Genomic DNA, 17191 nt, shown 5'->3' with positions numbered 1-17191 from the left:
AAACACGTGATTAGTGTGTGATTATGTTTAAGAGGGAAGATTAGAGACGGATAAAACAACTTTCTTATATAAATTCGGTAGCATAACATTACAAAGCGGCCCGATTACGAGCTAGCCAAACTATACCAAAAGAGCATACATCTGGGGATAAAACAAGTGGTGATCTCTCTCCCCAAGTCTAAAACCTTCAAGTGTTGCAAATGACTAAGGGTTGGTATTTATAGGCACACCTCCTTCACTTGCAAACACACACGGTCAAACGAATAACCCTTTCGTTTGACCACTTCAAACGAGCGGGTCTATACACGTTCATTTGACCGTTTCACTAACTATTACATAATCAGCATACAATTAATCTAATCTATTCGAACAACATCGGACACAAAAACTGCACCAACAGTATCGGGTATAATATCAACAAAGCAGAATAGCAACGAGCGAAAGAGAAAGTAGAACTGAAAGTTGTGAGCACTTTCTGAATGCAGTTTCACGTCCCTTAAATAGCCAAAATTCGAGCACGTCGCGTCGCGCGACCAGATTATGCTATCACCTTCACGTAGCGCGAAGGTACTAGCTAGGGCTTAGGTGGCCTTAGTCGCTACTGTAGACTTGCCACGCCAAGTGTCCCTGTCGAATATAAGGGTGTCGCGTCACGCGACCAGGACTTGCTAACATCGTCGCATAGCGCGACGAGGTAAAAATCTGGATTCCCTTGATTCTCGTGCTGGTTCTCATTGTATAGGTTTGGATTCTCGGTTATGATCCGTTATGTCCTTTTTGAGGGTTGTTATAGTATTTGGTCTTCTTTTGAGTATTTAAAAAGTTGACGGCGAATGTAAACTTTTACTTTCATTATTAGTTTTTTAGGAGCAGTAATGGGTCATACATATCACAGATCAAAACAGGCCATAGCTATTATAGGTAAGAACAGACAGGGCATAGGGTTGACCCACAAACAATGTTTTTGTCTACCTTTTGTTAAATTAATTAGGAAAAATGTCGCAGATTAGTTTTTCTTTGTTCACAAAAATTTTTCTTGTCATTAGGCATGTTTTTTGTATTGTAAACATTTTCCGATCTGTTTTATTTTGGGTTTAAATTGGTCATTTTTCTTATGCATTAAGGACCGGACTTAAAGAACCAAATCCACAAGCAGATTTCCACGGCAGTCCGGCCCCATTGCCGTAACACATCGATTGATTCCTAAACTTGTTATCTCTGCAATTTTGCCATTCAATTTGATGTACTTGATTGTAAACATGTTTGACTTTTCAAGGTTTTATATCCAAGTTTCTGTTTTTGACTAGTTTGTTAGGTTTTACCAACAATGGACCGTACCACATAATTTAGGGTTGGGCCTAAGCCTGGTTTTAACCGTGCTTTTTACACCAATGTAACCTACCAAACTGTCTAGCAGATGGATCAATTTCAATTTGTATAGCAAGCCCACTAAATTTCGTTGACCCACAACAAAATGTAATGTATTTTTTTATATCTTAAAATGACATCCAATTAAAACGTGTCACAACTCTCGTACGTGTGTCTCAAGAGCATATACTTATACATGTAGACATCAAGCCAACCAATTAAAATATGCTACTAAAACAAGATATTGAGTAAAAACCAATATTTAAATTCTTACTTAAACAATATTAATAGCATTAATATATGTAATATTTAATCATTAAGAAACAGCAAATGGCATATGATGACTACAAACATTAAGAAACAACAAATGGCATATGATGACTACGAAATTTGATAATTAATATTAAAAAATGTAAACTAGTATTTTAACTTCATATGGATGTAATTAAATAATAACAAAATACTAAGTAATAACAAAAACAGTTTTATTATTTTAGAATACTGAAACATATTAGAGATAGAAAATTAATTAAATCGAAAAGTGAACAATAAGAAGTTTAGAAACACCTAATTAGAGGCACACTTGAAAAATGATAAAGTTGTTAGTGTTATTTATGTTTCTAATTTGTTAATAGAGTTAGGAAATCGTGTTGATCTTAGACTAGGCTGTGTTGTGTATGCATTGTATTATTATAAACTAGGATAAAGACGAGAGCCGTCTCTGAAAACTTTGGAAAAAATTTAGGCCTCGGGTGACAAAAAGAATTGGACCCGAAATTATGGTTAAGGGTAAATGAATTACAAAAATAAAAAATTTAGTGATGGAGGAAAGACTCGAACTAAAGACCTTTGCATTATTTTGAGATGGTTTTTGCCACTACACCCCGAATACTGTTTTGCAAAATAAACAGATAGATATACTAAATATATAATTTAATAAATATATACAAGCTTATAAAGACTTTTCGGGCCCTTTGAAATTTTGGGCCTCGGGTGTCGGCACAGGTTTGCCGGGCCCAGAGCCGGCCCTGATAAAGACCCGTGCGCGTTGCGTCGCGGGGCTTTTTGAGTTGAACACATAATATGATGCTAAAGAACCATAGCAAAAAGCAAACACATATTTATAAATTTCAGTTCGTGCAAACTGTAATCAAGTGCAGGTCAATGAAATGGGCTAGATCAAAAAATATTAATGTTACAAAATCATAACAAAAACCAAGCATAAATTTATAAATTGTAGGGTTCTTGCAAATAGGATGAGCTTGGTACCGACCGGTACCGAAAATCCCCAAAAGTGGGTAACAGTACCGAATAAACCCGGTACGGTACGGTTTGGTACCGGTATTTGAGGGTAAATACCGGTACCGAACCGAGACGTACCGTATCTATACCGAAAATCTCAAAAGTCGGTACCGAAAGTGTACCCGGTTCGGTAAATTCGGTACCGGTACCGGTTCAGTACATAGTGGAAAATCATCTTACAAAGCACAATGCACACAATACAACTCCTATTGCACAACATTGTTGCAAAATCATCTTACAAATCACAATGCACACAATACAACTCCTATTGCACAACATTGTTGCAAAATAATAGTATATAAATACTTATAGTACATCCTCAATTGTAAATTTTCGCAAACACTGCATCTCCGGTTTGTGTGTAATCGAGTTGACACCACTTTCTTGGTTTTCAAACAAAATTCTTGCATTGTGTACCGGTTGGTTGACTTTAGTGATTGTTCTAAGATAATCCGTAGTGGAGGGTTTTGGCGTTTTTCCCTAAAAAAACGCCCCATAATGCCCCTCTACCGCCCCCATAGGGGTTTTTCTTCAGAATTTTGCTCGAGGCGTTCCAAATCAAACGCCTTGTGAGATTCTTTTAGCCAATCATGTCACTACACTCATTTTAAATATTGGTTTTAATTAAAAAAAAAAGCAAAAAATAATAATGGGTAATAATTGCAGAGGCATTATACCACTACACCCGTTTGTCCGATAATGCCCAAAAGCTGATTGGACCGCCACATGACGGATAATGCCCAAGGGTGAGATATTTTCTTCCCCCTCCCACTACACATAGTCTAACACGGAATAATCATGCTAATATTAAGAGGGTGTTTGGGGTTGAGTTTTGAAGGAGATTTTTAGATTATTGCGTTTTGAAATCGTAAATAATCAGTTTTTAGTGTTTGGGTAAAAAAATAAAAAATTGATTATTTGCGTTTATAAAGTTACAAAATGCAGTTTTTCAAAAGCAGCTGCCCCTTACTGCAACAAAACACAATTTTCCAAAAATTGACTATTTGCGTTTAGAAAAGGATTTTCACTTATTTATTTTTTTAAATATATATTTGTCAAACACTCAAATAGTTGATTATCTGATTATTGTAATATCAAGCAACATAATCAAATCCAAACACTATCTTTCAACATCACGTTTTGTTACAGATTCTGATTATTCAAAACACATAATCTCTTTTCAAAACTCAACCCCAAACACCTCCTAAATCATTTATGGTTTGGCTAAACAAAGAATTCCTAATTATGGATAATGTAAAGCCAAGTTATTTATTTGGGCCTTACGGTGACCTACAAAGACAATGGTCTCTTTCTCAATGAAGTTAAGTATGATCACGGTGTTCTTATTCGCCTCGGTTTAGTAGATTCCGCCAGTTCATGGTCTTTGGCTAGCGAGTGCCCCGGTGACACCGCTGTGGGTCGGGCGGGTAGGGTAAAGGTTGAGTGTAAGCCGTTGTTATTAATTGGTTTGAATGCATTTGAGCTTTCAATGGTTATTTGTCATTTATTTATTATTATTATTATTATTTAACTTAACTCACCCTATAAACACATACACATATCACACCAAATTTCAGGCGGTGTTCTTTGTCTTTAAATTGACGAGTTTTGTACTTATTGTTTCAAAATCTTGCACGCTCTGTCCTTTAAGCCTAACCCAGTTAATATTTTCTGTTAAATCAGATCATGTGTGATGAGGGTAGAATTGTCTTTTTACCTTATTTAAAAAAACATCTTTAAGAAAATATATATCAACTAATCTTTTTTTCTCTCTCTCTAAACAAACAAAACTTTTCCACTCTCTACTCCATCTCTCTACCATCACCACCACCCCCTCCTTCCACCACCACCACCGCCGTAACCTCCTTCCACCACTACCACCACTCGTCCTATCTCTACCCCTCTCTCATACTCTCACATACCCTCATTCATCTCTATACGCTCTTTAAAAAATGGGAAGAAACCCGTGGAATGAAGATGAAGACATAGCTTTGGTCACCTCTTGGTTGGACGTGTCCGAAAACAGACGAGGAGGCGTTTCATTTAGAATATCCTTATTTGAAGAATTCCGCCAACGTGTAACCAATCGCTCTTCAAACCAAGCTTCAGCAATGTTTCGTATCATGTTCAAGGAGGTTTGCAAATTTCATCAACTATTCAACATTATGAAGGCCAACGGCGACGACTTAACAGAGGCATAAGGGATTGTCCAAGCCCGTCGTGAATACCAGATTAGATACAACGGAATATTTGTAAGATTAAATACGTTATGATGTTGTATTTAATCTAGTAGCGATTATAATCATTTACATTATATAGATCAAAGTATATAATGACCTATTAAATAATTAGTTGGTAATTGTTGATGGACCATATTACCCGTATTAACTAATTGGGTTTCCTGTTGGGTGCATATATAAGGAGACTTATGTAGAGGTAACAATGTTAGACAATTAGACATCTTGTGCTTAGTTCATAACATCATTTGAAACCTCTCTCTCCATACCGATTCCCTTTATCGGTTTTCATCTTCACCCTCATTAGATTGCACCCTAAGGAGGAACTAGATAATCTTGACAAGCATGTCGACTTCGATGGCTGCATCTCTTACCGGATTCTCTGCTGGCCTGTCTGCAATCACGGGTATGTTTTCATGTTTTCTATTATGCATAAAACAGAACTGATGATCAACAATATTTACTCACATCGAGCCTTGAAGATACTAAAAAACCATTCTCGTATGCCGCTAGCTATGCATCTAGATGCATACTCCAACGGTTCAGGCGTTGATGATTAGTTTTTTTAATTATCTAGTTTATTTACATTTATTTATCTACTTCATGTTCGTTTAATTATGTAGTTTGTTTACATTTATTTATCTAGTTTGTGTAGCTTTAATTATGTACATTGTGTAATGTTTTTAACTTTAATTGATTTATGATGTGTTGCGTTATGATATTTTTAATTATGAAAAATTTATTTAATTTATTGTTTTTATATTTTAAGTTAAATTTGTATATTTATATTTGTAACAAAAAAAAAAGAAATAAGGAAGAGCGTAGGAATGTCTAAGTGGTGCCACTAAAGATGGTAGTGGATGATCTAAGTGACGTGACACAAAGAGATTGGTGGGAGTTATGGTATCCAGTTTGGGTGGCCTTTTCCCCAAGGCGTTTTTGCAAGACAGGTTCAAATTTTCATGATCCTACAATGTTGTAAATCAAGTTAGTTTATTAATGCTTCGACTATCTCTCATTTTTTCAGTTAGTCAAGCAAGTTTTTCGGTACAATAAGGACACCATCTCTTAGGGTATCCGGAGTGGTGATCGGCAAACACATTGGCACCGAGCGGCAACCACCGCTAACTCTTTTGCCGCACATGTGTTGCCAAAAATGGGGAAGAAATCGGTGATGCCATGCCGATGCGGGGAGGGAGGATAGGAGAGAGAGAGAGGGGGTGTGTGGGGTGGGGTTCATTCTAATTTCAACCAATCACACCTTTTTCTTTTTTTTTAAAAAAAAAATAGTTTACCACTTTCACCAAATGTCTAACCATTGCCAACACTTTTAAGCATAGTTTACTACTTTGACATGGCACACTCTCATTGATTGATTTTTTAGTTTGCCACTCATAAGTGTCTAACCACTCTTTATAGCCTTATGATCTTATATTAAAGTGCTTTATGAATCTTCACTAATTGGATATCGGGATGCGGATTGGACATGTTGCACCAAAACAAGACATTCCACTTGTGACTACTTTATCTCGTTAGTGGATATATTGTATTGTCTAATTGAGTATTTAAAAGTAATCAATCTAAGTTGTAAATTTGAACATCGTGTTATGACTGACACTTATGTTTAGATTGAGTGGATAACACACCTTCCCCGCACACTTCATGCTTTGCCACTTGACTGACCTACACTCCTTTGTGACAATCTCATTGCCATCTTTCTTAGTTAAAATCTTTTCTCTCACAAATAGTGATTTTCTAAAAGCTCGTGGCTCGCACGAAGCTTGCTCGATAAAAGCTAGAAAACAGATCGGCTAGAAAAAAGTTATGTTGTAAATGAACCGAGCCTGAGCTAGGCCTGGCTCAGCTCGTGAGCTAGCACGATTATTTTATTCTTTTTATATAGATTATTTTAATTTTACTTTTAAATGTATTAAGACAACAAATATGTTGAAGAGAGTTGAAATGTTAACATTTTAAGTTTTATTAACAATAACGTATAAAAATATAGGAAAATAAATAAAAATATACATATATTGCTTTTAGTATGTTATTAAGTCTTTAAAATATTAGAAAAATAAAAATAGTACAATAAAATATATGTGTTTTTTTTTATGTTATCAATATATGTATAAATAAAGAAACTGAAAAATAAATAAATATTAACCAGTCAGCTCGATTTGACTGACACTAGTTGGCTCGAACATTTTACTAGCCGAGCTCAAACTCAACTTTTCAGCTCAATAACATAAATGAGTCGAGCTGGCTCGTTTGAGTTGATAGTTCCTCCTGGAACACCCTGCAAATGTACTCAAACAATCAGTTGGAGATGGGGACACAAACCTTCGTGGACTTGGACTTCCGTTTTCATCCACAAATGTGAGTTCAATTTCTCTGTGATTCGGGAATGGTAACTCGACTCGATTCGATTACAACCATACTCACAAATGGGCTAAGTATACTGACTCGTACCTTGTTCATGAACAAGTTTTATCATATTTGTTATATACAAATTTTGCTTCTATCAAGCTTCAAATGGCTGACATCTTTACTATAAGCGTTCCATGGCCTTGGTTTGAAGACCTCCACACTTAGCCCGTTTGTTCCGCCACCTATTCGCTTGACAAGAGGTATTAAAGATACACTTGAAAAGGGTAAAATTGTTATTTAGTTTATTATTTATGCTTATCCTAATCTAGTTTAGCAGTTTCTCATGTTTGTCTTGGACTAGGTTATGATGTATATCCATTGTATTATTACAGATACATATTAATATATCCTTAATTAAGTGAGGTGAATTTTCACAAACCCTATAACAACGATGTATTATAAACAACAACAATGTATTATGAAGAATGCTATGTGGAAAGTAAAATATTTTAATAAAAATCGAGTAAAATACTTACGATTTGGCAGGTGCACAAATACAAACACAGAACATGTGTCAAGCATCAATTACTTTTTATCTAAAATCATAGAAAAGGCACAATAAGTTATAGAAAATGCAAGAGTTAACTAATATTTTGTTAAATTTAATGGTTTACGAGGCTTTTTTTTTTTTTTTTTTTTTGAGTTCCAAATTTGGCTTAAAGTAGATTAAATATTTTCAAATGCGGCTGTTAGAAAAAAAAATAGCATTTAAAATATTTTGTTTCAAGTATTTTGTCACATTGATGTCGATAAAATGGACAATTGTATTATTTTAGTGGCAGATGAGTGATTCTAACAAAACACTAAATATCTTATTTTTACAAGTTTTAATTCCTAAGTGAGGTAGAAAATTAAATTATATCCATGAATTTGTTTTATTTTCCAGAAAAAAAAAGTGGGCCAATAAAAAAAACCAAATGGGTCACTTTCTTAATAAAGGTGACCAATTAAAAGTATGTTTGTTCTCAACCACTACCACCCATTTTCTTTTTAACCATAAGAAATGGCTGTCGACGTCATATATTATTTATTTTAAAATATAAATTAAGAATGTATGTTCATATATGTTTCAACTTTGGTATTATTTTTATATACCTGTGTCATGTTCGTATCTAAATGAAAAAATTATTAATGTCCTACTACGTGAAATAACATGAATTTTAATTTTCCAAAGTCATATTTACTAGGAATTTATCATTTTCTATACCTTATAACCTGTGTTTCTGTTTATTTGATCAATCGTATTCATTAGAAAGTGGTTTTAACTTATTAACCTGTGTTTTTGTTTATTAGATCAATCGTATTCATTAGAAAGTGATTTTAGTTTTTGTTCTTGTCTTTGTTGCAGATTGCGTCATTTTATATTTTATTCTAGTCTCTTATTTTTAGAGATTATATGAACACAAACCCTAACAAAAATATGTGATGCAAGTCATCTCTTTAACAATTTATTTTAAAATATCGAAAGTTGTATTTTCTATTGATTTGTATAAAGAAAATAGTTATTTACAGAGAATTTCCCTTTTTATCTTATTTTTTTTCCGCCTACCCCATCAACTTGGTGTGTTTCTATTTATTAGCCAAATCATATTCATTGAAAACTGGCTTTGATTAATTGATTTACATTTATATTATTAAAATTTACGTTGTTTAATATTTTATTCTAGTCTTTTCTTTTTAGAGAGATTATACGAACAAGAACCCTAAAAAAACAGGTGTTACCTATTGTGTGCAAGTCACATCCTTTAACAACTAGTTCTATACCCGTCCGGTGGACGGGTGGTGGACAAACATATATTAATAATATAATGACATAAGTTTTTTTTTTTTGCATTCTAAACAAAAAACATTATTTGTTTCGAAAAGAGTCAAATTGTTTGGAATGTCGCATCAAAATGGTTCATATTTAGTGTGTAACTGACTCGAGGAGTTTCGTTGTAAATCTAACTAACAACTAAGTACGTTTGAAGAGTTTCGTTATAAAGGTAACTAACAACTAAGTAGGTTTTTAAAGTATGGAATGAATTCATTTTAACTTTGATTCATGCTATTTTATTATTAATTAATTAATAGATTAATAGATAAAAATAGTTGATGACCCAGCTAAATAAAGGACCATGGTTTGACTTTGGGTCGAATACGAAAAGAGTGTACGTGATCCGGTGATAAGAACATGGATCTTGGTGGGTCGGGTCATCCATATACGGATGAATGAATGGCAAACCCTCTTTTGTTTTCTCTATCGCCGCTTTAACCATAGCTTTTCATACCCTTTTCTGTCGAACAATATACGGATGAATAAATGGCAAACCCTCTTCCCCAAATGATTAGAGTTTCATCTCTGGCATGCTCCTAACATTCTTTTACCGGTGTATACTGGCCTTTATCCGGAGAAATGCCCGTTAGACAACCGGTGGTCGATGTACTCGGTTGAATCGGCCATTGCATGATGTGTTTTCTGCCTTTGTTAAATGTTCCGCCTAAGGATGTTTTGTTTGTTCGCAACCAATGTACGTTCAGTCGAAGAATCTCGTTGATTTCCAGCCACTCCAGTTGGTGGATGCTCGATATCTTTTTAAGATGTAAGGCTTGATGATCTTAAGCGATGATTGTTGCTTTATCCTACTCCAGTTGAATGTTTGATGGTAGCTGCTGGCGGCATGAGTCCCTTATGAACGGTGCATCTTTATTTAATTGATCATCAATGTGCATATTCATTCTTTTAGTAAGTGCTTCCTTTTGCATTATTCTTCGTTCTTTCGTAGCTGAAATTGATGATTAAATCAACAAATTAAAGATACAAGTAAGCATAGAAAATGATCTCAACACTTGGACTGTAAGTCTGGAAATTTTGGTTAATATTGAGTTCAGGTGTTGAGGTCATCTTTGTTTCCATGTTATTATTGATTGACACAAGAATGTTCGGTTACTTGAATGGTTTGTCTTCTTGTTTAGGTGTTTTTATTTGGTATAATTGTTTGCTACTTCAACACTTAGGTTAGTCTAAATGCTTTGAATTTGTTTGTCCAATGCTATTGATATTGTTATTGTTATTTGTTGACTGACACTTTGTTGTCTTATGTTCTACTTATCATGTTATGACAAAGCCAAGTCGCCCAAATGGATTAACTGGGAATGTGTGGAAGAATAGAAGCATGGATCAAACATTGTTGAGTTGTTAATGCCTCATATGACACTTGCTAATTTACTATTTTGACCTGTTTTGCATCAAAAATGAATATTTTTTTTTAATTACAACTGTAAATCTATTGAATAAAAGTAATAAACATAGATTTCCCATTGGTTAATCATGCTTTGTCATCACCTATTATCCTTCTTACACCAAATAGATAAAGTTTAATTCTTTTATTACCGTTTCAGGAAGAAACTATAAACTGAATAAAGAAGGTACATGAATTTAGCTTTACCTTCGGTTCATAATTCACCACAATCTCTTTACTCTGTGTACATCAAAAACACAAATTTAATTTTAGTTAAAACTTTGAATATGAATTTGTGAACTGAATGAAAGAAAGTACATGAACGTAGGTTTACCTTTGGTTCATCATGCTTCGTCATCAGCTTCTTCTAATTTTTACACTAAAAACATAAAGTTTTTTTATTTAATATTATTTATGATGAAACTGCATACTCAAAGAAAGTTATGAAATTTGATTTTACCTTTGTTAATCATGATTCGCCATCATCTTCTAATCCTGTTTACATCACAAACAAACAAAAAAGATTTTTTTAAACTACATCCTTAAAGATAAATTAAAAATAAATTAAATGTATCTGGATTCACCTTTGGTTCACCATTGTGTTTGCTGGTTTTGAAAGGAGAGCAATTGCGTGTCTTCAGAGCAAAATAAAGGTACTCCTTCTTTCAAGCCCCATATCAACTTATATACATGTTTATACAAAACTGCTTTCGACAGTTCCATGATTTTTGGAGCCTTTTAAACTGCCTTTTTAGGGAGTTTTAAATTCCTTAGTTTTTTTTAAATTAGAACGTGGCCTTTTTGGAGTTTTTTAACACCCTGTAATCATCCTAAGATTTCGGATGACGTGGGAATCTGGGAACGTAAACCTCCAAACCGGTTTGAAGGAGAAAACTAAAATTAATCATCTAAATTTACGGTATTTATCCATGAGTTTGAATATCATTAGAATTATTTTTAAAAAGTTTTTAGCTAAGATACTTGTTTTACATGTTTTATTAACAGTTTTATTTTATTTATTTTTTGCAGGTTCTAAATATATATTTTTTGTTTGCTGGTTTTAAAGTTCATTGTTTAAATGTTTAAATTGTTGCTAAAGGCTTTTTAATGTAAATTCACACATGTTTGTTTAAGAGGTTAAAATAGAATTTTAATTTGTAATTTAACGGTTTATGTTTTTAATTAAATTCTCAAATTTGTAGGTAACTTATTTTATGTTACAGATAGATAGATCGTGGGTTTATATTTGTAATTAAATTTCCACTTTTTTAGGTAACTTATGTAGATAGATCGTGGACTCTGTTAACTACCCAAAAATATAGATAGAACGTGGAATAAGGTCAAAGTGAACCGAAAAAAACCTCCCCTACTTTTTCTGATTTATAAGGGCTAGGATTTAATCTTATTTTGATCAAATGGCTGAGATTGCATTTTGTTCCTTTGACTTTAAGGGGAACATAAGAATATATAATTTAATTTTAAAATTTCTGAAGTTGTATTCTCTATTAATTTATATAAAGAAATGTACAGAGAATTTAACCTTTTATCTTTTTTTTTCCTACCCCATTAACTAATTGGGTTTCTATTTGTTAGCTCAATCATTTTCATTGAAAAGTGGCTTCAATTTACATTCATGTCTTTATCGTAATTTTACGTTATTTATATTTTATCCTAGTAATTTCTATATTTGGAGACTATACAATACAAACAAGAACCCTAAAAAACATGTGATACCTAATGTCTGCAAGTCATCTCTTGAACAATTTGTAGAATATAGTTTTGAAATCTCTGAAGTTGTATTTTCTATTAATTTGTATAAAGAAAATAGTTATTTATCGGGTGTTGGAGTATCTGGCTAAAGAGATTTTCTAAGGGATTATTATTATCCGGTGTTGGAGTATGGTGCGAACTAGGAATGGGGTTAAATTCTACAACATTCAATTTCGAGTGGAAGATATCATTAGTGAAACTAAGTAGGTTGGATATCATTGGATTAGTAGTACATGGAAAGCGAGGTCAATGTTTTGGACTGAGTGATGTAACTTTGTAATTATGTAATTTGTTCTCTTGTGGCCGTCCCGTTTTGGAGTTTGATGGTTTCTAATGAAGTTTACTTTTCAAGGAAAAAAAACCAGTTGTGTTTCAATTTATTCGCTCAATCATATTCTTTGAAAAGTGGTTTTGATTTTCTTTTATCGCAATTCATGTTGTTTTGTATTTTATGCTAGTCTAATTTTCTTTATTAACAAAAATATGTGATACCAAACGTGGTAAGTTATTTATTAAACAAGAGTTTAGTTTTAAATCTCTAAAGTTGTATTTTCTATTGATATATGCAATGAAAATAGTTGCACAAAGAATTTGCTCCACTTAGAGTATGAGGTATAGAGGAGGGTCGTTCTCAAATAATGGTCTGTCACGTAGGCGTTCACGTAATCAGATGTGAGGATGGGCCTAAAGAGATGAACCTAGGGTATGGGGGATGGGCCTCAATATAGGGGTGTTCAAGAGCCGATCCGATCCGAGCAAGGGTCTGCTCGTGCTCAGATTGAATTACAACTGAGCAGATCAATTCGGATCGATTTTGCAAAACCGAGCACAAAAGTGATGCTCGTACTCGGTTCGTATTTTAATCGAGCGGATCGTTTTCGCTTGGTTTTTATCAGCACCTTAATTAAAACGTGTGCAGCAACAAAAAAAAAAATTAAAGTCAAGACTATTACAAAGATTCATTCAACAAAAACAAATACTAACTTAATTAAAACATGTCCAACACCTTACTAGGCTCCATTAAACAATAAAAAAGCAATACATAACTGAAATCATGATCCTAAAAATGTTCTTAACAATATCAAATCTGAAGCACAAAATAAAGTGCGAAATACAAATTGTCATTTAGCTCAAAAGCCATAAACATCCTCTTAAAGTTTTATCATCTCCATCCACAAAATTCCACTTCAAATCAACATATATAACCTATTAGCACAAGCATTAAACAAAACCATTAAGTTCTACATATTACATACCAATTTTATGGTTTGTTAATTATATAAATGCCTTTCATTTATTATCAGACTCGTCTGAAGTCAACAAATCAGTAATAAAAACAACTTTTATTTTTATGGTTTGTTAGTTATAAAAATACCTTCCATTTATTACTTTATATTGTTAGCCTTATATCCCAGATTCAAAGACTTAATATACATACATATAGCATAGAAGAACGTAACACTTATGACATTCTCCTGTTTCAATATTTGTTCGAAGTTAATTGTAATCGGTATGGGCTTAAAATGGTCTCAATTCTAAAGCATGTATCAACACATAAACTAAGCGTCCACTGGCTTTGCCTTCCCCTCCCTCTACTTTCACAATATTGCAATTTTACCCCCTTAATTTTAGTACCTTTCAAGTTTCATAAAATGACAAATTTAGTCTTTAAACTACTACTCTATTTTACAAATAGTTTGCGTTTGACACCCCAATTTTGTGACAGTTTCCTTTTCAGTCCCAACTTTGTTATAATTTTTTTCTTATCCCAAAACTTTATCAAATTTTATCTTTAACCTTTCTTAGCCCTTAAGTTTAGGAATTGAAATTTTTAACCACTTAACTTTTTATGAACTTTGTAAATGCTACTTTGACTCCCCCATACTTTCACGATGTTGTAATTTTAGCCCATTGACTTTCGTACCTTCAAAGTTTCATAAAATGGCAAATTTAGTCCCTAAACTACTACTCCATTTTACAAATAGTTTGCTTTTGACACCCCAACTTTGTAGTAGTTTCCTTTTCAGCCCCAACTTTGTTATAATTTCCTTCTTACCCCAAAACTTTATCAAATTTTATCTTTACCCTTTCTTAGCCCTTAAGGTTAGGAAATGCAATTTTTAACCACTTAACTTTTATGAACTTTGTAAATGCCACCTTGACCCCCTCGAGAGCTTTTGGCTTGACGATATAAATTCGAGTTAGTCGGGTCGCATATAATACGTTATGATTGCACGATATAAATTCGATTTACGTTACGTTTTGATCCAATCGCAATGCAATTATAGGATACATTGAGTTCAATCGGATACGTCAAAACGTGCGTTTTCATATGGTTAACACATCACATAACGCTTGGAGTAATCCATTCGATATTTGTGAAGTATCTGCGCCGCAACGCGCGCAGGTCTTGTTTATAAAAAAAAAATTACAGAAAATTTATCCGTTTTATCATTTTTTTGTCGTCTGCTCTATCAAGTTGTGTTTCTATTTATTAAATCAATCATATTCATTGAAAAGTGATTTACATTGACGTTCTTGTCTTTATTGCAATTTGCGTTGTTTTATATAGATACCAAATGTAAAATGGATTTACTCGTTTTTACTGGATCATAAAGTGACTATTACATTAGTATCAACTAAACATTAGTTTTTACTTACTTTTTTTTAATCTTTCGTGTGTAATATATATGAATATGATACCAAATATATAATGAATTTACTCGTTTTTACTACATCATAAAGTGAGTATCACATCAGTATCATGTAAATATTAGTTTTTACCGACTTTTTTTAATCTTTAGTATGTAATGTTACGTACTGACGAACAAAATTAAAAAACACCTACAAAACAACGTGAATAAGTAGAATGGATTTTTTTTCTTTCTCGTAGACACAATTGTGTAACCTAAATCTAGTCTTTTTTTGGGTTTTAAAACCTTTTTTCTTTCTAAAATGAACGGATTACATTCAACGTTTTTTATTATTACACAAAAATATCAATTATACAAGAGAGAGAGAGAGAACTAAGTCACTATTGATGGTGGACCTTTTGATTTGTCTCAATCAAGCATTTTATTTTACTTGAAATTGTCTAAGGGCATGTGTAGTCATAAAGCCCTTAAAGGGGCGTTATGCGCCATGTGGCGCGCCACGTCAGCGTGTGGGCGTTATGGGGCCTTATGGATTTAAGCCCGTAGTCATAAAGCCCCCGCCTAATCATTAACTATTTAATAATTTTCAATTTTATTAATTAATATAAAAAACATTGCTTAAATTTGATTGGTGGAAAGTTTGAAAGATTCCCACATAACCGGCGCTATGCATATCGCGCTTCTCAAATTTTTTTGTCTCATAACGCCCCCCGTAATGGTGTGCGGGGCGCTATGGGGGCGCTATGGCTCTTTTGGGCGCCACATGGAGCCCCACTACGTATGCTCTAAAGATATTATTTATAATTTCATAGAAAACAATAAAAATAAATCACAGAAATCTACCTGAGGATTGGAGATTGGTTATCTTGGAAGGTTAATTTCAGTTAAAAATCGAAATATTTTCTTTTTTATATATTCGGGTCTAAATAATGACGAATAAATAACAAAAAAAAAAAAAAAATCATGTTTAATATTTGTTCTAGCCATCAAATCCGGTTTGGCTCCAAACGGCATCACGAACCCGGCTCATGTCTCGGCCCTTAAGGGTCCGACCGACGCCTTCAAAAACTGACTTGGCGGCTGATCTATGACTACGCGCTAAGTACTCATGTGGTGGGACCATATCCGAGTCATGTTCATCTGTCCCATCATCCGAGTCATGCATCGACTCAACTGAGTCAACTCGATATATTTTTGACCAATCAGGCACGTTCACTGGTGCGGAAGTGGCAACATGGCGTCCACGTGGAGACGCCATGTTGTCACTTCCGTTGCGAAACTGGTGAACGATCCTCTTTGACGCCGCAGCCATCTTTACAGGCTGATCATCAAACACCACGGATAATCCGCCCGCACGCCCACGACTTCTTGTAGCACCTCCCATAGAGGCGCGTGAGGTCCAATCACTAGTGATAATATGTTGATCGCCCTCGTTGGAACCTGTGCCGTTGACCACATCATCAACCATAGACCATACGTCATCTTCTCTTAATTCTACATCATTGTCCACCGCGTCATGGTCGTTGCCGTTGTACCCATAGCTCCCGAAAAAACGCTCGCTTCGGCTGATTGTAAGTGTCCGACCTTTTGCCATCGATCATAACACGTTAACCGCTCCGGTGATCCGAGTCCGGATATTCTGGCAACTAAATTGTAATGGAAGTATGAAACTGTATGATGATCATATAGAGTAGTATTTATAAGGAGTGAATTATGAGAAAACAAACCCCACATAAGAGTGCATGTGAATTTGGAGTGAATTTGAAATGAATTTGATATAAATAATGGTGAATGGGGACCGTTGTTGTAGACAAGTACATTATGGCGAGACTAGAAGACGAGGATTTGTGAAAAAATAAAGGTTTTGACAGGTACACAACGGTAATTTAATTTATACCACGCTCATTTGGACGCGAGTGACAATCACGTCGAGAAAATATTTTTTTCACAGCAAACTAACATATCTCTAAATTTATACTATTATGTCTGTGTTTTACAGAATTTAAACTCTTTAACTTCTTTGAGAAGAAGAGACATCTTATCATCACACCATGTCCACCTAGATCCAGAAGAAAATATTATCCTCAAAATCTTCTGCATTATTTGGATCTTGCCATGTCCATTGGGATCCAGAAAAAAAATATTCTTCTCAAAATCTTATGCATTATTTGGATCTTGTTAAGGCTGCGAGGTATGATTGGAGCCCCATAAG

General features: G+C 33.9%; 1 protein-coding gene across 1 annotated transcript; it reads right to left on the bottom strand.

Annotated features, from left to right (window-relative positions):
- Positions 1–15843: 15843 nt before the first annotated feature.
- Positions 15844–16692, bottom strand: LOC118487386. Its single transcript, XM_035984192.1, has one exon. The coding sequence runs from the start codon at positions 16571–16573 to the stop codon at positions 15959–15961; it is 615 nt and encodes a 204-aa protein (XP_035840085.1). The 5' UTR covers positions 16574–16692; the 3' UTR covers positions 15844–15958.
- Positions 16693–17191: the final 499 nt, after the last annotated feature.

This window comes from Helianthus annuus, chromosome 15, assembly GCF_002127325.2.
Source record: "Helianthus annuus cultivar XRQ/B chromosome 15, HanXRQr2.0-SUNRISE, whole genome shotgun sequence".
In the NCBI taxonomy this organism is placed as follows: domain Eukaryota; kingdom Viridiplantae; phylum Streptophyta; class Magnoliopsida; order Asterales; family Asteraceae; genus Helianthus; species Helianthus annuus.
The sequence above is the reverse complement of the archived record's forward strand: the minus strand, read 5'-3'. Positions and strand labels throughout refer to the sequence as shown.

What these genes read in the sequence shown, in the direction of transcription:
- LOC118487386 (XM_035984192.1), bottom strand. Translation starts at nt 16,573, where the DNA reads ATGGCAAAAGGTCGGACACTTACAATCAGCCGAAGCGAGCGTTTTTTC.